Here is a 20182-nt window from a genome sequence, read left to right on the forward strand (position 1 = left end):
CACTTATATTATTGTTGTCTGTGAATTAATCGTCTATATTATTTTTATATACTATCTATTTTAATTTCAATATTAAACATGATCCCTTATTTTTCAGTCAGATTAGTTAATGACCAATTAGAGAAGTCACAATTATATTCCTGAAATACACCAAAAAATAATGAAACTACTCCAACAGAATATTAAAAGCCTAAACAAGAAGAAATGTCGAAAATACCCTTTCACATTTCTCCAAATGCTTACAAATTGAAGGGCATACTTGTAAATTCCAGTAGTATATTGGAATCACACATAATATGTGTTCATAGGTTCACAAATTGTTACCAGTTTAATGGTAATTCAAATTCATGATAAATTAATAAACGTTTTATCAGCTAAGTTGCGTTTTATCGTCGAGATCGAAATTACCTTCCGCCCCCTGCCCTCAGAATGGAGTCCATCCTCTGCAGCTTGAGCTGTTGCCGGAAATTATTTATAAACTCATCGGCCTTCTCGTCCACCTCCTCGTCCCCTCCCCTCCTCTCCCTCACCGTCGCCGGCCTCCGCCGCTCCTCCTCCTCCTCCTCCCCCCTCAAAATCGAGATCCTCTCGCTCGCCGACTTCTGCAGCGGCCTCGCCGCCAGCGCCGCCCTCACCACCGCCTCGGACTTGGTCCTCACCACATGGCTCGGCGCGTCCGTCCCACGCGCCGCCGCATCAGGCGCATGGTGGATTTCACGCGCCGCCGCGTCGGGATGGGGAGGTTGTTCTACCTCACGCGCCGGCGGTTCGGGCTGCGGGGAGAGGTAGCTGGATCGGTTGAACGACTTGACTCGTTCGAGAAACGAGGGGACTCTGACGAGCGAGTGGCGGTCGTTTCTCGGCAGCGGCGGAGGATAGAGCTTATATCGGAGGAAAATGGCGCCGATAATTACGTTGAGGACGCAGAAGAGGACCGGAGGAGTCAGCCAGCTCGCCACCGTTTCGACTCCGTTCATTGCTGCCGAGGCGACGTCGTTTCTCGGAGATATGATGATGATGACGATGATGATGATGATGATGATGATGATGATGATTGGTGTGTTTGTGTGGACGATAGTTGTGTGTATGTATACTGAAGTCTCATATTCCTTATATAGTATGGATACGTAGGAAAATGATTTAATTATAAATATTTAGTAGTTGAACTATTATGAGATCATTAATTAAAGTTAGTTACTCCCTACATTTTTATTTTTGAAAGATTTTCTTTGTAAATTATAATTATTCTCTCTTCCTTATACTAAAATATTTTGTGTTTATTTTTATCTGTCTTATAAAAATAATTTATTTATATTTTTGATAAAAAAAAAAAAGTTTTGTCCAGTGTGATTGACTATATATTTCTACTACTAATACCCATATTAATTTTTTATTTTATATATCTCTTACTTTACTAATTATATACTTACTATAAAAATACTATTATGGGATTAAAGAAGTATATTATGCTTATAATAAAATAATATTTCATCTACTTTTTATTACTCGCTTATCCTTTATCAATTTTATACAAGATTCGTGATATCCCCTTCATCAGCATCATTAATATGACACAATATTCATCTCAATTTCGAATTACGGATGAGATAAATCATAATTTTTTTATAATTTTTATGATGAAAACAATTCCTTTTGGGTATGTTTCAAATTTAGACTTGTCCATCTAATATTAAAACATCGTCGTTTTGGTATACTGAGATAATCTTATGATCCATGCCGATTCAATTTGGGCAGAAAGAATCGAATCCATTGAAGTTGAAAATTTTGCACAAGCACCAAAATTAATTTAAAAGATCGTGAAAAAAATATTTAAATGCCTGTCTAAAATTTTGGCTATTTTGACCACCTTTCCCCCTTTTAAGTGTCTTAATTTAAGCTAGAAATCACACTCCTTAATTATGCCCTGTTATCGAATACACGTATCTCACACTATCATTTGATATATATTCAATATTAAGTCCTATCTTATTTTCATTTTTATTAAATTTTAGGAATAAGTTTCACATGATAGTTATTGATACTCTCTCTGTCCCATAAAAGTTGAGTCACTTCATTTTTTCCACTCGTTTTGAAAAAATTGTAATAAATAGTTAGAATTGATAAATAGTAAAGTAAAATCAAGAATAGCGTAGATAAGAGTCTTCTCTACATTATTTTCAAATTTAATTTACTATTTATCCACTTTAACTATTTATTACAATTTTTTCAAAACAAATACACAGAATGAAGTGACTCAACTTTTATGGGACAAAGCGAGTAGTATTATATATAGTTCTGGTATTGAGAAGAGTTATTTTATACTTACTCAACATCTCAATTTGTGCCATTGTATTCAGGTCAAAAAAGAAATGTCATCTCAAACTTTATGAATTTTTTTGTCTATCACATGTATAAGTCACACACAGTTGATTTCTCATTTCTCCACTCACAAACAAATAAAGTTTTACATAATTTTCCCATCCACATATCCTCGATTCAAAACAAATTATATTTGTCTGTCTGTCTTTGGAGAAATTAACTTGATACTTATCATATTACTTTGAACTTGATTATATAAGTATAAAATATACATATGAAAATGACAAGTTGATGGAAATAATTTATGTGCGGTTTATATCATTCATCTTGTCAACGATGCAAATTACCAACTAATGCCTATTAAATCAAACAAAGACTTCCCCACCACTGCTTGAAAATAATCTAATCTGACATTATTTGTTCATCGAGTTTATAATAATTAACTTATGAATAAAACTGTTAAAAGTATGGAGAATAAGCTTAGTTTTTTTTTCGACTAAATAAAAATTGTTCGAGCAAAAAAAATGAATGCCATAGTGAAAAACATAGTTGAGAACAGAAACAACATAAACAAACTACTAAATCAAAGTATAAAACTATCGAATACTCTATTCATAACCACTACATAAAAATGTAGTAGGTGAATAGAAATAAACTGAAGTAAATAGACATCACATATGACTTTTTTTCAATCGTCATCCATCACAAAGAAAAGGTCTCACAACAAATTCAAATTGAGAGGGAAAAAATCCAAATAATAATCACAAAATACAATAAATTAAATAACAAGGTTGGCAAAAGAATTAAACATGAAGTTAAAATTAAGGAAGCTTGTAATTAATAAAAAATTATGAAATAAAGAGAGAATGTTGTAATTGCAACATTTATAAAAATTACTCGCAAATTTGGATAAATATATACATACAATGATAGCCATAAATATAATGAGATATATGTATTTTCAATATTTTTTTCTTTTCACATGAATGCATTTGGGGCAGAAAGCTGCCATACAGCCAATAAAACAAACTATGAAAAGCAATGGCAAAGATAAAAAGTAGATTGGAGAATAAGACTACTCTTGCTTATTATGTTTAGTAATTAATATATGTAGATGATTGGAGAATAAAAGAAGATTATTGCAAAAATCAGAATCTCCCCTGATTCATTTATTTTATACATATAAAAATATAGTAATAAAATAATACTTAGTAAATTAATTAATGACTAGAAAATAAAATAAATTGTTGAATAAAGAATAAATTAATTAATTAGTAACAAAGATTAAAATGATTAATTTTTATTGAATGATGATATGACTTATATACCCCGAGATATTCTAAAAAAAGTACTATGACTCAGTTACCTTCGACAATGTTATAATCGTAAAATCATGTTTTTCTTTGAGAAGATTGAACTATCCTTTTTCTTTTATCAATTTGAACTATTAAAAACATGATTGTGCGATTACAATAATTTATAAAGGTTATCTAGAATTTGTAATTACGATAAAGAAACGTTGTTCTTTTTCGGGTGAGAAATTTTTTTTGGGTGTGCTTTTTTATTGGAAAATAGTGGGATATATACATATATTTTCTCTCATTTTCCATTATGTTTTGTGGGATATTTAATTTGTTTGGATGGGGAAAAGATAAGAACTACTACTAAATGTGGCATTTTCACTTACATCTTTCCTTTTCTTATGAAATATTTGCAATAAAGAAAGCACATCATTACAATGAAATGTGTTCCAAAAAGCAATGAACTTTAGCAATTTCAACTTTTTCAATTGAAACATCCATTTCTTTTTTCTTTTTTTTTTGCTTTATCATCTTGATAGTAGAAATCCATCGATCCATATAGTTAATTGGATAATGTTTCCCAACTGATAGGTTAAATGTGATTCAAAAAATTACCAAATTAAAAGTTTGGGACCTTTAATGTAAAGACAACAAAAAAACATGACGAAAATAATATTGAACTTTGAACCTACCAAAAAAAGTATATATGGGTTGGATTTTTTTCTACCAAAGTCGTTAAGCGTCGGAAACAATTACTAGGAAACGGAGAGAGTATATAACAAAATGTCATGGCATATTTTAATATCTATATACAATAAAATGGATAATATATTTCTTGACTCAGAGAAATTGACTAGAGAGACAAATTAAATGCATATTGTACCTAATTTTCAACAACCATTTGATATGAGTGCGACTGTCAATTTATCGTGTGAATACAGAATTCTGTCACGTTGCATTATTATAATATGGATTAATGTACCCTTGTATAATCGTTCAATTATATACTCCTTCCTTCCCAACTAAATTTAGTTAAAATTTTTAGGCACGGAGATTAAGAAATTGTATTAAAAAGTAGAAGAGAAGAATACAATAGAAAAGATAAGATGAGAGTAAAGTATAAGATAAATGAAAAAAGTAAGAGTAATTGATTTTTTCTTTAAAAAAAAAATACAACTCAATGTAGCTGAGACCTTCTAAAGAGAAATACGACTCAATTTAGTTGGAACGACTTAGAAATAGGGGGCTAGAGTAATTAAAACTCTAGGAAACAGAAGACTATATTTTCAGATCTAAAATTCAGTCAAGCTTCATGTGGACCCTTACGATAATTGATAGGAATATGTCTATTATAGTTGGACTCCATTAAGAAAATCAGTTTGATAAAGAAAATTTATAGACTACTAAGGCCTCATTAAATTGGAGCATTTTCTGTGGAGTGTTATCTATTGTGTAGGAATAAATTTTTTATATAAATTTATTTTAATTTTATCAGTCCAAGATTTGATATGTTTGTCTCGCGGATAAGAAGTTTTATACTTCGTACGGTATTTGTGTTTCAAAAATAAAAGTGTGTCATTTTAGTTGGGACAGATAAATTATCAGGATTATTAGAGGCATGGTGATTAGATCATCACTATGATGTGAAGCTAAGTCATATTGTTTCATTAAAGCCACATGTGCTCTGTTGTGACAAAAATAAAATTGGATGATAAAGACAAAGGTTGTTTAGTGTGAAACCTTGTTTATATAAGTAAATAAATTAATGTGATAGGTGTGTGTGTGTGTGTGTGTGTACATACACATATTTTAATGTTGATTGGACCACATTAAGTCCATGTTCACACTGGTGTGACAGTGTCAGTCTAGGTCAGCACTATGGTTAACACTTTTATTGGATACAAAGCACGTAGGCCCAAACTACTTTTGGGCCTTCTCCTCTAATATTATGGGCACAAAAATTTAATACTACGTGTAAATTTCACATTTACTCTTTGGAGATTCATTTATGTCTTTCAATTTTTAAATCTGAAAAAAAAATATTGTCTCATATATTTTAAAAAATACAAATAATTAAATAAATTCTTATATTTCAATTTTGCCTATATCCCGGTGAAAATGGAAACTATGGACACCATCTTCTCATTTAGATTTCAAAAGACAAAAAATCCCAAAAAAATTATTTCTTGTCGAACTCCCAATAAATTTGATATGTGCAAAATATTTAAATTACGAATATTGAAACGGAAAAGATTTACATGAAGAGAGAATCATTGTGTGTATATAAGTAATACTACTATGAACTAAGTGAAACAGATGATATTATATGAAACCAAAATGATAATTTAGAGCATCCCCATCCGTGCTCTTGCCAACGAGCACGGATGTGGGCTCGGACCCACTTTTACTTCGTCCTTAGGTAATAGCACAACACCCACATCCGTGCTCTTCCGCAAGAACAAGCTCAAAGGTCTCACCATTCTATTATTCAATTTAAATAAAAACATTTCAACAATATTAAAATTACCCGGAATACTATTACAAATTATAAAAAAATAAAAATTACATAATTAAAATTCTAAAAATTAAAAATTACATAATTAAAATCCTAAAAATAAAAAATTACATAATTAAACTCCTAAAAAATAAAAAATACATAATTAAACTCCTAAAAAATAAAAATTATATAATTAAAGGCTAAAAATACCCTCGTGGAAGACTATTCATGCGGCTCTACCCCCAATGTTCTTTGGAGACCCCGTATCATTGCCACATGCGATCGAAGTTGCTCGGGGGTCATAGTTGACCTATCGGCCAAATTGAGTTGGGCCAAAACTCCCCACAACGAGTTGGTGGGGGGTTGAGGTGGCACAAAGGTAGCGGGATCGGGATTCGGGATCGGGGGCGGATGAGTCGCTGTGCGACGACGGTTGGTCGTCGACTTCTTCCTTCCTTGCGGCCGGCGTTGGGAACTACTCAGGCCGGCATCAGGGTTACCCAAGTTAGCTCCGGCGAGCTGGGTGGACACCTCATCGGAGCCGGCGTCGGATAGGGATACCGACCTCGACCGTTTCCTGGAGGAGCTAGAGGAGGATGATACGCTACGCCTCCTCTATACTTCGGATGCACACGCACCTCCTGCCAAGCATTGATGTACTTGAACAGTTTGTAGTTTTGGGATTAATAGGTAGCCAACGCGGCACTAATGATGTCGACCTCGCTTCTGCCGCTCCCCGCCGACAGCTCTTCTTGGAGGTTATACCCCTGGAACTTTTAGATTTCTTCGTTGGCTCTGTATATGGCATTGCGCACCATACTCTTGTTGCGCTCGATTGTTCCAGCCGGCCGATTTTGATTGTACCGGCGACAGACGTGCCACCAAAAATGGTCTCCGGATTGGTTCGTGCCAATCTCCGGATCTTCGGAGATAGACAAAAACGCTTTGAATAATTGATACATCTCCTCCGCAGTGTACGAGGTGCGGACACAACGAGTAGGAAGATGAGGAGTTTGAGAGCTGCCGCTCTAGGTACGAGTGGTTCGGGTGCCCACCCGTATTGCCTATCGGGGGCATCTTGGTCGTCCACCGGGTAAGGCAGATAGCCACCCGGAGCTTGCGAACTTTGGGTTTGAGGAGGGGTCGAAAATTCCATTTCCGGACTAGGAAATGGTTGCGAGCCGAATCATTCGTGGTTCCAACCGCGGGAGTCGGAGGGGTGATCGCCAGAGCTGGACATTTTTTTGTTTTAAGAGTGAAAGAAAGATTGAGAATTGTAAGAATGAAAATGAGAGAATTTAGATGAGAAATGTGTAGTGTGGTGTGAAATTTTTTGTGTGGAAGTGGGGGTATTTATATATGAAAATGTGAATTTTTGGGGAAAAAATTGAAAAATAAATTAAAAGTGGGGAGAAAACGGATATAATTTTTTAGAAAGTGGGAAAATATTTTTTATTGTTAATCGGAATTTTAAATTAAAATCCATTTTTTTAAAAAAAGGAAATTCCAACGGCATTGCCGTTGGCCAATCAGGCGTTGACACGTGTGCTGCTCGCTGGCACGGACGTGCTTGATGCATCGAGCAGCGCCGCGCTGCTGGCACGGAAGGGACGGACGGCGTGGTGTCACCGCTGCGGATGCTCTTAGAATTCACTTAATGCAAAATGCCAAATCCATGAGAAAAATATCTAAGATTTTGCGAGAACTCATCCCATAAGATATTTTTTAGGAAAGAGAAGAAGAAACACGTTCGTTTTTTAAAATTCAGAAATATATTCATAAAACTAGTACAAGAGCAGCTCAAAACTCATACGGAAATTCATGTATATATATGCAGTAGCAGATTTAGGAAACGACCGATCCCAACTGTGTGAAATAGGAGTACCTAATTTTCTCTTAGGGTTACCAATTGATTGATTCAACTTAAACTGTATTATAGGTTACTGTATATCTTCTAAAAAGAATCGAATTCGAATTAATTAAGGAGTAACTTAGACTTCACACTAGGGGCTTCAATTTCCAAACTGAATTAATGTAGATCAATGAATTATATTTGAATTTTGTAAATAGTAATAAAAAGTAACAATGCATGAAGGATTTAATACTTGTGGATCATATTGCATTATTGAAGTACTTTGCGTAGGAATGAGGGTAAGATTAAGAAGGATGCTAAAAAATTACTACTACTAATTTATTACACATATTGGTATCATCGTATTAACGTGACAAGTTGACCTAAGTGTTGAGATTTGTGCTGAAATTAGTGTCACTACTCTGGCTTAGTTTGCAATCTTATTTCTCACCAATTCCAATAATAACATAAAATGGTATTTCAACGATGTGTTTTTTAAAAATTGTGTTTAATTCGTTCGATTTTGTTTTTTTTGGCTAGTGTGCATATTATCGCCGTTTCTATTTTTTTTTCCTTTCTAGGAAGAAAATGTCATAATAATTCCGACCAAGAAAATAATAAATAATTCCCGATCATTTTTGGTAATTTTTTTGAGAGGCAAGCAGTAGCTCGAAACTTTGGCCCAACATGTTGCTAGACCATGTTTTTTTTTCTTCTTCGAGCAATGTGTTGTACCAATTTTTTTTGTCTTAGATGGATTGAAGACCACATTATTCATGATGCCGTTTCTCGATCTTTTATTACATAGTACTCCCTCCATCCCAAATAATTTGGTTCAGTTTGACTCGACACGAGTTTTAAAAAATGTTATTTGACTTTATATTAAACGAATGTACGTAGTGTAAAGGGGTCCCACATTGTGTGGTGGGGTTGGTGGGGTGGGTGAATGTAGTGGTTCTTTTATGTCCATTTTTGATAATTTTGAAGTGGGACAAATTACTGGGATGGGCCGAAATGAAAAACTGGGACAAATTATCTGGGACGGAGGGAGTAACATTATATGAAAAAAAATTAAAAGACACATGTTTTACGTGACTCTCATACAATATCATACGCCTTTTCCTCCTAAAATGATGGCCTTTTAATTGTCTAGCCTCATTATTTCCATTCAACAAGGTCCAGGCTCGTGAAACTCCAATTTGTGAGCTTATAATTAATTCTATTTTTCCGATTTATAGTATAGTTATCCTTGTTATGTTTTTGAGTGTCCACAACCTATTGCCACATTTTACTTTTAGTAAATGTATTGTACATAACCCATTTAATCATAGCCTTCAATATTACTACCTTTTATATATCAATATTACATAATTGGACCAATCACAATAATTATTACTCAATGAAAGTAAGCTTAATTATATTTGGATATACAACATTCAATAATTATTTTGAGTTTCTAAAAACGCGATTACCCAAACTTCACGCACAAAGAGGAAAGAAAACTCCGTTTAATCCACGAAGTCAACCCCACAGCTTAACGTTAATGCATTTATATTTTGTTTTTCATTTTATTTTTTATTTTTTATTTTTTATTTTTTATTTTTTATTTTTTTAGCAAACGGTCTTCAAAAAGAAAATTTTCACGTATGGTAGTATGCTTTTCTTCTCATCACTACTTCCACTCTTCTCACATTATTTCTCCCATTTTCTCACCCTTTTCTTCCATCAATGGCAGAAATCTCGTGGAAGATGATCACCTCTTTCTGTGTGGCGCTGCTCCTCCTCACCACAGCGTCGCCGGCCACCGGATTTTATCTCCCCGGCGTCGCGCCACAGGATTTTCAAAAGGTGATCCCTTACACGTCGAGTTTAATCTATAAATATCTCTGTTTTTTTTTTGTGTTCTTGAAATTTGAGTGATTTGGCTTTGAATTATGTGATTTGAGTTATGACAAGATTGTGTATGTTATGGAAAGGAATGGGAGCTATTCATTTGTTGATTAGAAACGTAAAAAGGGTTTGATTTCTTAGCTAGAATGGAAGATCCAACGATATGTTACAGATCAAACACGAGAACTCAATCGAAAGACTAGTAAATCCCTTTAACAATGTTCTGAAACATTGGAGTCTGTAACAATCGACCCCAATGTTACAGAACAGACAAGAGAACAAACTAATCTTTTGGGATGAGTTATCGTGGAGTAATATATATTTATGTGTTGATTTTGTGTAGGGTGAAATTCTTGAGGTGAAAGTGAACAAACTAACGTCAACAAGGACTCAGCTACCATATGACTATTACTCCTTAAGTTATTGCAAGCCTCCTCAGATCAAGAACAGGGCAGAAAATTTGGGGGAAGTTCTTCGTGGCGACCGCATTGAGAATTCTGTCTATAGTGTGAGTTGAGGCCATCTTTTACAATAGCTTATGTTTGATTTGTTATCTAACTTGATCTGAATTTAATCAGTTTATGATGAGAGAGCCGCAATCGTGTAAAGTAGCTTGTCGTGTGGAACTCACGGAAGAGCATGCAAAGAGCTTCAAGAAGAGGATCAATGATGATTATCTCGTCAATATGTAAGTTCTTGACCGTGTTATCGATTTATTGAAGTTGTTGAGTGTTGAAGCGGTTTGGTGTTTTGTGTATAGGATATTGGACAATCTTCCTGTTGCAGTGCTTTGGCAAGTTAAGAGTGGGAATTACAAGAAGATTTATGAGAGAGGTGTTAGAGTTGGTTTCAAAGGGAAATTTGCTGGTGTAAGAATGAATAGTGTTTGTAAGCTTCGCTTGTGTGACGATCGTTGTACTTATGTTGTTTGAACGATCGGTTGTTGTAATGTTTTTTTTTTCAGAGCAATGAGCACAGGTATTTCATCTACAACCATCTCAGCTTCAAAGTTAAGTATCATCCTGATCCGGATGCTCAAACGTATCGCGTTGTTGGCTTTGAGGTCACTCCTCTAAGGTGCGTTTCGCTATCTTCCTCGTCTTATCTATTTTGTTCTAGCTCAGTTTGCAATAAAGATTTGTGCCTATTTGGTGATTTCTCAATAGTAGAAGTGTGTTTTAACTTGAGTTGTAAAAAACAGTATCAATCACCGTTACAAGGAATGGAAGGAGAACGACACGAAGCTAGAAACGTGCAAGCAAAGTGGCCAAGCATTACTCGAACAAGGCCTGCTTCCTCAAGAGATTGATGGAGGGAAGGAAGTTGTGTTCACTTATGATGTTTCTTTTGAGGTTGGTTTCTTTTTTTGTCTGAGTTTGTTAGTTAGTTTGTTTTCTACTTCTGTCTAGTTGTGTTACGACTTAAGGAGTTGTTCGGTTTTCGTTATTTGGCAGGCTAGTGACATCAGATGGGCATCGAGATGGGACACGTATCTCCTCTCGAACAACGATCAGATCCATTGGTTCTCCATCATCAACTCGTTGATGATCGTCCTGTTCCTCTCGGGGATGGTTGCCATGATCATGATCCGGACGCTCTACAGAGACATTGCGAAGTACAACCAGCTCGATCAAGAAGAGGTCCAGGAGGAGACGGGATGGAAGCTGGTCCACGGAGACGTATTTAGGCCACCTAGCAATCAAGCCTTGCTGTGTGTCTACGTTGGCACGGGGGTTCAGATATTTGGGATGACATTTGTGACCATGATATTCGCGTTGCTTGGCTTCCTCTCGCCTTCCAACCGTGGAGGGCTGATGACAGCCATGGTCTTCCTGTGGGTGTTCATGGGGCTATTCGCGGGCTACTCCTCTGCCTACTTGTACAAATCATTCAATGGCGCGGATTGGAAGAGGATGTCGTTGAAGACAGCTGTCATGTTCCCCTGTTTCGTGTTCATCGTATTCTTGGTGCTAAACGGCCTAATCTGGGGGGAGAGGTCGTCCGGTGCTGTGCCCTTTGGGACGATGTTTGCCCTTGTCGTGCTGTGGTTTGGCATATCAGTGCCTCTAGTGTTCTTGGGTAGTTTCCTCGGGTTCAGGACAAGTGCGCCTGAGGATCCTGTGAAGACGAACAAGATCCCAAGGCCGATCCCCCCACAGCCGTGGTACATCCAACCGCTCTTCGCCATGCTGTTTGGTGGGATCCTTCCCTATGGCGCGGTCTTCGTTGAGCTATTCTTCATCTTGACGTCCGTGTGGCTCAACCAGTTCTACTACATCTTCGGCTTCCTATTTCTCGTGTTTGTGATTCTGATGGTGACGTGTGCTCAGATCACCGTCGTGTTATGCTACTTTCAGCTGTGTAACGAGGACTACCGGTGGTGGTGGAGGTCCTACATGACCTCCGGATCCTCGGCTATTTATCTCTTCTCGTATGCCATCTTCTACTTCTGCACGAAGCTCGAGATCACGAAGGTGGTCTCGGCCATTCTCTACTTTGGGTACATGTTCGTGATTGCTTGCGCTTTCTTCATCCTCACCGGGACCATTGGCTTTTGCGCGTGCTTCTGGTTCGTTCGCAAGATTTACTCGTCTGTTAAGATCGACTAGGGCGGGTCGTTTGGCTTGCTTGCCAGTTACCTCAATGCTCTCACTTTGTGTTCTTAGGGATACTGATTCAAGGGCTTTGATTCATGATCTGTTTGTCTCCTTAATTAACATAATGACTTCAAACATTCATAATATTTTATTTTGTACTTGGACAACCAACCATCCTAAATTCTATTCTGCTAATAAGTGAACTGTCAAAAATATCAATTTGTGGTTCAAGAATCTGAATAATGCTAAAAGCCAACAAGTCAATAAATCAAACAAATAAATTTATATATTCCATAAAAGATGTTACACATTTTTTTTATTCTACAAATAATGACACCTTTCTATTTTTTAGAAAGACAAATCATCATTAATACGTTTAAGAATCTTTTCCGTCTCTATATTATTACTTTAATTATTTTGTTTTTATTATATTAATATTTTTATGTTTTCACTATTATGTCATCTGCCAATCTGCCATCTTCTCAGGATAAAGAAAGGAATGAACAAATTTATTGTATCGAAATATATCTTAAGCATATCAACAAAAATTGTAAGTTATAAACTCAAAGCCTAATATCCAATGATGGTCTTTTCACTCTCAAATCACCAAAGTTTACGTTGATATTATAAGATTCATTTTAAAAAGCTACTATCTAAATTTAAAAAAATGGTTTAATCACCAGCCAGCCACGATCGTAACAATTGATATTTCCGACATTGAACTATCCATGTAGCGAGTATGCGTACATGCCCAAACCGGATCGGAAAACAAGCCGCTTTGCAGCCGAACCATTAAAATAGTTCAGATACATTGTGATTGACTTATTTGATTCGAAATTTTGTAAATATATTACAATTTTTTTCGCAAAAAGTTTTTTAAACGAAAATTGAAACGATGAGCACCTCCTCTCCCGAGGTACTCTAAAAACGACGCAACAAAATCGAATACTCAACCACTTGATTTTCACTATCACGTCTAATAATTCCAAAAAAATGTCCTTTTTGCACAGCGTCCGGATTTATTAGCACTAGTGCGATACACTCTGCTCAAAACCTTTCTTAATTTGGTATTTCCAACCACCAAATTAAATCAGTTTATTCAAGTAATCAATAACAAACCCTCTTAATTAATCCACTAATCCTTCCCGCCACTTCTGCCGCGTGTACTTATTATCCACTCTCTCTCTCTACTGAAACGGAGTAGGATCCTCTGCAGTGGAGGAAATGCACAGCATGGTGCTGTGGCATAAAACGACGCCGCATTGGCTTTTGTTTACTTGGCTGATTACTAAAACTTACTTTAGTTAATAGATGCTGCTTCATTATCATACGGAGGAATTAATTATTAATTTTACAACTTTGGTTTCTTTGGCTAATTATTAACACTGGATTTTTTTATTTCCTTGTTTTATTTTCTCACTCTTAATAAATTATGAGAATCAAACAGTAACTATTTTTGTTAAACATTTAATTTATTTTTTCCATTATACTTTAGCCAACAATCAAGTTTGTCAAATAATAAATGTTTAATAGGTTCCTGACTCAACTTATTTTAACACAAGAAAATTCCCGCAAGTGTACGGGGCTAGTGTAGCATAAAGTAAGCAAGAGTATCGTATACCACAGAGACAAATTGTATAAACTCAAGTACCACGGACTGACGTTAACTACTATCTAGACAAATCAAAAGGTTTGGTTTTGGTACGTAACTATTAAACATAAACAAAGTAAAATAAGAGAGAAAAGATCAAGTTTCAATAAGAGAACGAGGTAGAGCTTTGGATCCGACTACAATACCCACAATGTAAACCAACTCAACAACTTTGATTACCCGTTGAAGTCTCTAGGATTAGTAGGAAATCGCTATTCTAGGCTAAGCCCCCTCTCGAGTGCACTCAACCCGTTGATTAACTATTAATATTGAAGTCTCCTTCTACTACTTCACAATTAACTCCTATACCCAAAAGATTCAAGTCCTCACTCTAGAATTCCTTCTCTCGAATGCAAATTATCTAGGTGTTGTTCATTCTTTTATCAATCCTAATTAGGTATCTCTCGATTACTCAAAACTAGGTCAATATATCCAATTGGTAGCTAGGCAATTGAATTGAAAGGCACAAGAATGAAACAAAATAATCACAAGAGCATAGGTAATCAAAAGCTATTGAATCAATCACAAGTATTCATTGTAGTCTTCACCAAAACTCTACAAAGGATTTAGCTACTCATATCCAACTCAAAAACATAAGAATAATCCATAGTCATTGAATTAAACATGAAAACCAATGAAAATACTCCCAAGGATGTATTGAATGGCAATTAGTCTTCGTCTTCAATCTTGTTGAAGATTGGGACTCCTTGTCTCACAAATCCGCTCTCAAAACCTTCAAGAACTGTTGTTGGGCGTGTATGATGTGTTGAGGTCGAAAACCTAGGTCTCTTTTTATACCCGGGGCGGAAATAATAGCAATTCAATCTTCGCAGAACACATCGCCCGACCGGGCGATTTTAAGTCGTCAAAACGCCCGGTCGGGCGAACTTTCTGGAGTCGCGACCAAAACGCCCGGTCGGGCGTTTTCCCCTTTAAAATCGCCCGGTCGGGCGTTTTCTCTGGAATCCTCCAAAAGCAATGTCTTCGTCTTCGAAAGGGCTTCGCGTGAGTATCTTGCACGCCCCCATCGGAGTCCGGATGAGAGAGTTATGGCTATTATACGAAAGTTGCGCATTGAAGCGCGCCCGATCAGGCGATTCTTCCTTCAAGCTCGTTTTCAAGTCATTTTCACCTGTTTTAGCTCCAAACACTCGACAAACTCGTCAAAACACTTATGTAGTGAATAATGGGTGTAAACTCAAGTAGTATGCTACAAAAACACTGAAATGTTCACGTTAAACATCCAAAATACTTGCTAAACAACGAGTTTATCAGTTCCTAAGAGTAAATTAAAAACATTCTAATATTGTTCTTTTAATTTATTAATTTTTTAATTCAATATCTACTTTGTGAAATCTTTTCAAATAAAAAACTCTTGTGAGATTTTATGACATATCCCTTTGTTCCAACTAAATTGAGTCAAAATTTTTGGGTACAAAGATAAAAAATTGTATTGAAAAATAAAGTAGGAAAGATAAAGAGAGAGTAAAGTAGGTGACGGAATAAAGTAAGAGTGACTGAATGTTTGTTTTTTGTCAAAAAATAAAATGACTCAACTTAGTTGAGACATTCTATAAAGGAATACGACCCAAATTAGTTGAGACGGATATATATATATATATATAATTATTAAATTTCATTTCAATTTTCGGTTTATTATTTTATTTTGCATACATTATTAAGCTTCCACTTCTCTATTACAAAAAAATATTGTAAAATGAATAATTGATTACCAAGTACTAGGACTACCTAAACTACTCCCTCCGTCCGCAAATAGGAGTCATGTTTTCCTATTTTAATCCGTCCACGAATAGGAGTCTCGGTTCATCTTTATCATAAATGGTAATAGTGTCTTACATTCCACTAACTCATTCAACTACATTTCAGTTAAAACTAATATATACAAGTGAGACTCATGTTTCACTAACTTTTCTTATCGTTTCTTAAAATCTGTGCCGTCAAGAAATGAGATTCCTAATGGCGGACGGAGGGAGTAAGTGTTAGTAATCACCAATCAGACAAGGAAACAAAACGCAATGTGGCGTCGTTTTTATGCCGTGTATTTGACAAACTTGATTGTTGGTTAAGGTATAATGGAAAAAATAAATTAAATGTTTAACAAAAATAGCTACTGTATGATTCTCATAATTTATTAAGAGTGGGAAAATAAAACAAGGAAATAAAAAAATCCAATGTTAATAATTAGCCAAAGAAACCAAAGTTGTAAAATTAATAATTAATTCCTCCGTATGATAATGAAGCAGTATCTATTAACTAAAGTAAGTTTTAGTAATCAACCAAGTAAACAAAAGGCAATGCGGCGTCGTTTTATGCCACAACACCATGCTGTGCATTTCCTCCACTCCCATAACACACGCCTCTCTCACTCTCTCTCTCCATGTTTCGCCATTTCACCACACACACCCCGCCATTAAATGCAGATTAATGCCCTCTCCTCTCTCTATAACAAATTGACTGCACCACAAGTCTGAGATGGAGGAATCGGCGGCGGCGGCGCAGGAAGAAGACGGATCTGAGGTGGCGGCGTCGTGGCTGGTGGTGGACGAGGAGACCGCGTCGGAGCTCTCGGAGCTTCTGGACATGCTCGAGGCGCCTCCGCCGGTGAGGTTCATCGACGACCCGTACTCTTCGCCGGTGGTGGTCCAGTCGTCGTCGGCGTACGTCACGATCAACTGCAACGAGGAGTCGTGCGGCTCCTCCTTCTCCTTCTCCGACTCCTCCGTCATGGCGAGCGTCGACGTCGGCCGCGCCGCCACCGCCGCTAGCGCGTGGACGCTCGCCGACGCCGAGGAGCGTGAGATCGGGGAGTGTGACGTGGATTTGGGAGGGTTTTTGAAGGACGACGGCGGCGGCATTGATGGCGGAGACGCAGCGTTGTTGGAGTTTCTCGGTGGAATATTTGAGTGAATATTTTTTTTAGAAAAATGACAAAAAAATTAAAGAGGTAGTTGACTAGGGTTTGACTTTTGACTAGGGGTTTTGTTTTTATTTGGTAGAGTATTACTCCATGGTTTATTGTTTACCCGTTGGCCACGACGAGCCGAGCTTTTAAGGGAAAGGTTTTATCGATTAAGTTGCGTTTGATGTCTTTATTAGGGTAATTGTTTTGATGTGGATGGCACATTTTGAAGGCAGGTGAATTGTAAAGAAAATTGTGCAGTTGAAAAGATTTCTTGCTTATTTTGTTTTGTTAGTATTTTTGGCATATTTGGGTGAAAAATGATGGGTTTTAACTTTTAAGGGTGGACTAAGAGTATCCACATCGGAGAGCAGGCTCCGTTCGTCCGCGCCGCTGGCAAGGATACGCTTGTCCGTCGCTGCGCTCTGCTCACTGGCACGGTCGTGCTCTTCTCCGTCCGTCCGTGCCGCTGGCAATGACACGTTTCTAGTGGCTGGTGGCATTTTCTTTTCTTTTTTTAAATAAATCAAAAATAATATAAAAATTTTAAAAATATATTTTCGGATTCTAAAAAATATACAGATTTTATTATCATTTTTTAAAAAAAATTTAAATTTTTTTTAAAAAAATTAATCCCAAAATCATATATAAACACACACATTCATCATCCATTTGGGCGAAATTCGGCCACGAGTAGTGGGTTTTTTTAATTTTATGAATTTAATTATGTAATTTTTAATTTTTAGGATTTAAATTATGTAATTTAAGACTTTAATTATGTAATTTTTAATTTCTAGGATTTTAATTATGTAATTTTTAATTTTTTTGTAATTTGCAATATTATTTCGGTTATTTTTAATGAATTTTAATTTTGTGGAAATGTTTTTATTTAAATTGAATAATGGAATGGTGGGGCACTTGTGCTCGTCCTTGCGGAAGAGCACGGGTGTGGGTGTTGTGCTCTTGCCTAAGAGCATGTAGTAAAAGTGGGGCCGGGCCCACATCCGTGCTCGTTGGCAAGAGCACGGATGTGGATGCTCTAATGAATTTGGGATATAGGAGTATGAAAATGTACAATTTTATAGTTCTATTTTGTTTATACATGATACAAAATGCCTAAGCTAAAATTAATATAAGAGTAGTATATACCTGAATATAAATTGCACTAGTTGTCCTCACAACTCTGAGACGATTATAAAATGAATTGTAAATTTGATATTATTATTTTGAGTAGCTTTTGCTATAGATTCTATTGTTAAAATATTTCATAGTTCCGCATCTCTAAACTAAGCCTAATTCTACTCATAGGATGATTGATTAGAGTTGAAAATTGAAATTGATTTTTTTAATAAATATTCAAAGAGTGAGATACGAGAGGATACGTCTACATAATGAGGCGAGTCACCTACTTACTCTACACAAGAAAACTAGAAATAAAAATGTACAATTGGCTTCCGAAAAGTGACTATGTATCTAAAAATCGAATCAATGATAAAAAAAGAAAATGGATAGACAATCCAAAATCGAACAACCCAAGAGGATGTAAATAGGATATCTCAAACTGGTTCATCCTCAGCTACTCACTAGCTTCGTGAGGAGAGGAGGCATAAACTGTAGATCATAGACCATGAACCCAGTATTTACCGAAAAGTCGGCTGCTCGATTGTCTTCGCTACGGATGTGTGTAATGTGGATGGAAATTCCTATCCCATTGTTTGACTATTCACAAGGAACCTTTAATTTTTGTCTCTCTTGTCAATTTATCCTTATCGCAAATAGGATTAACAGTCAGATTTGTATGGACAGTGAAAGGTCAATTTTGTAGTGATTTAATGCATAAACTTCCAAAATTTGGTCGTGCACCCATTATACAAATTCATGTATATTTGGCTCAGTTCAATTTTAATAGTTCTCCTCGATTATCATGGACCAGTTAAAAAAACAAATCGTTAATAAAAAAATACTATCTCACACTTGAAATTTTCATATTATTTCAATTTGGTTGAGTAGTTTAATCATGCCATAACCTATATACATAATTTGGAATCACGCACTGCAATTACTAAGTACTCCTTATATAATTTTGGGAAAATAAATGTTCACCCTATCACAAAAAGGATATTGTTTTGTCACTTTTTCCCTATGTAAAAATGATTTATTTATGTAGTCAAAAAATATAGAGTGAACTACAAAAATGGTCCATGGATTATGGATTTATCTCGTCCATAGTCCCTGGATTTTAAAAATATCGCCAGACATCCCTGGACTAGGGGTTTATTTCGAAATTGGTCAGTTGGCTATTTTTTTTATCTAAAAATGCCCTTTTGAGCATTTGGGCAATTTCGTCTTTTCATATTTTAACTGTTTCATTATGATATTATTTCAATGATGTACTAAATCTGATATTATTTCAAAAATATCTTCTTCTCTCTGTCATCCTTTACTTTATTTTTTAATTTCAATATTAGATTTATAATATTAAATTTAAAATTTGGATTTTTACATACAAATAAATTATTTTTAATTAATATTATTAATTTATGTATTTATTATAAAAGAGTTTTGTGTGATTTGGCTGCATAGTTTTATTTTTATATATATAGCTATGAGACGAGAAAGAATACATAAATTAATTATTTTAATTAAAATAATTTATTGATATTTACAAATCTAAATTTTAAATTTAATTTTATAAAATTAAATCTAATATTGAAATTAAAAAATAAAGTGAAGGATGATAAAAGGGAAGAAGAAGATAATTTTGAAATAATATCAGATTTTGTACATCATTGAAACAATATCAGATTGAAACAGTTAAAATGTGAAAAGAAGAAATTTCCCAAATGCTCAAAAGGGCATTTTCGGATAAAAAATAGCTAAAATAACCAATTTCGAAATAAAACCTTAGTCCAAGGATGTCTGGCGATATTTTTAAAATCCAGGGACTATGGACGAAATAAACCCATAGTCCAGAGTCCATTTTTGTGGTTCACTCAAAAATATAAAACATACAAAAATATTTTTTTAAATGCTCTCGTTGAGAGTCGAACTCAAGACCTCCCGCTTACTAAACGGGTGCTCTAACCAACTGAGCTACGAGAGCTTTTGATACTGGAGCTTTAAATATCAATACAAATAATTCTTTAAAGAGAAAA

General features: G+C 35.5%; 2 protein-coding genes and 1 non-coding gene across 3 annotated transcripts; 1 reads left to right on the forward strand and 2 right to left on the reverse strand.

Annotated features, from left to right (window-relative positions):
• Positions 1-205: 205 nt before the first annotated feature.
• Positions 206-1192, reverse strand: LOC121793718 (pathogen-associated molecular patterns-induced protein A70-like). Its single transcript, XM_042191761.1, has one exon. The coding sequence runs from the start codon at positions 975-977 to the stop codon at positions 405-407; it is 573 nt and encodes a 190-aa protein (XP_042047695.1). The 5' UTR covers positions 978-1192; the 3' UTR covers positions 206-404.
• Positions 1193-9650: 8458 nt separating this feature from the next.
• Positions 9651-12602, forward strand: LOC121793460 (transmembrane 9 superfamily member 7-like). The gene is made up of 7 exons (XM_042191464.1): positions 9651-9817; positions 10203-10367; positions 10438-10547; positions 10620-10728; positions 10824-10936; positions 11061-11211; positions 11314-12602. Exons 1-7 carry the CDS (start codon positions 9698-9700, stop codon positions 12466-12468), a joined length of 1923 nt encoding a protein of 640 aa, XP_042047398.1. The 5' UTR covers positions 9651-9697; the 3' UTR covers positions 12469-12602.
• A 7454-nt stretch (positions 12603-20056) lies between these two features.
• On the reverse strand, positions 20057-20130 carry TRNAT-AGU. Its single transcript has one exon. It is a non-coding gene; the product is annotated as a tRNA-Thr (tRNA).
• Positions 20131-20182: the final 52 nt, after the last annotated feature.

This window comes from Salvia splendens, chromosome 3 (genome assembly GCF_004379255.2).
Source record: "Salvia splendens isolate huo1 chromosome 3, SspV2, whole genome shotgun sequence".
Taxonomy (NCBI): Eukaryota; Viridiplantae; Streptophyta; class Magnoliopsida; order Lamiales; family Lamiaceae; genus Salvia; species Salvia splendens.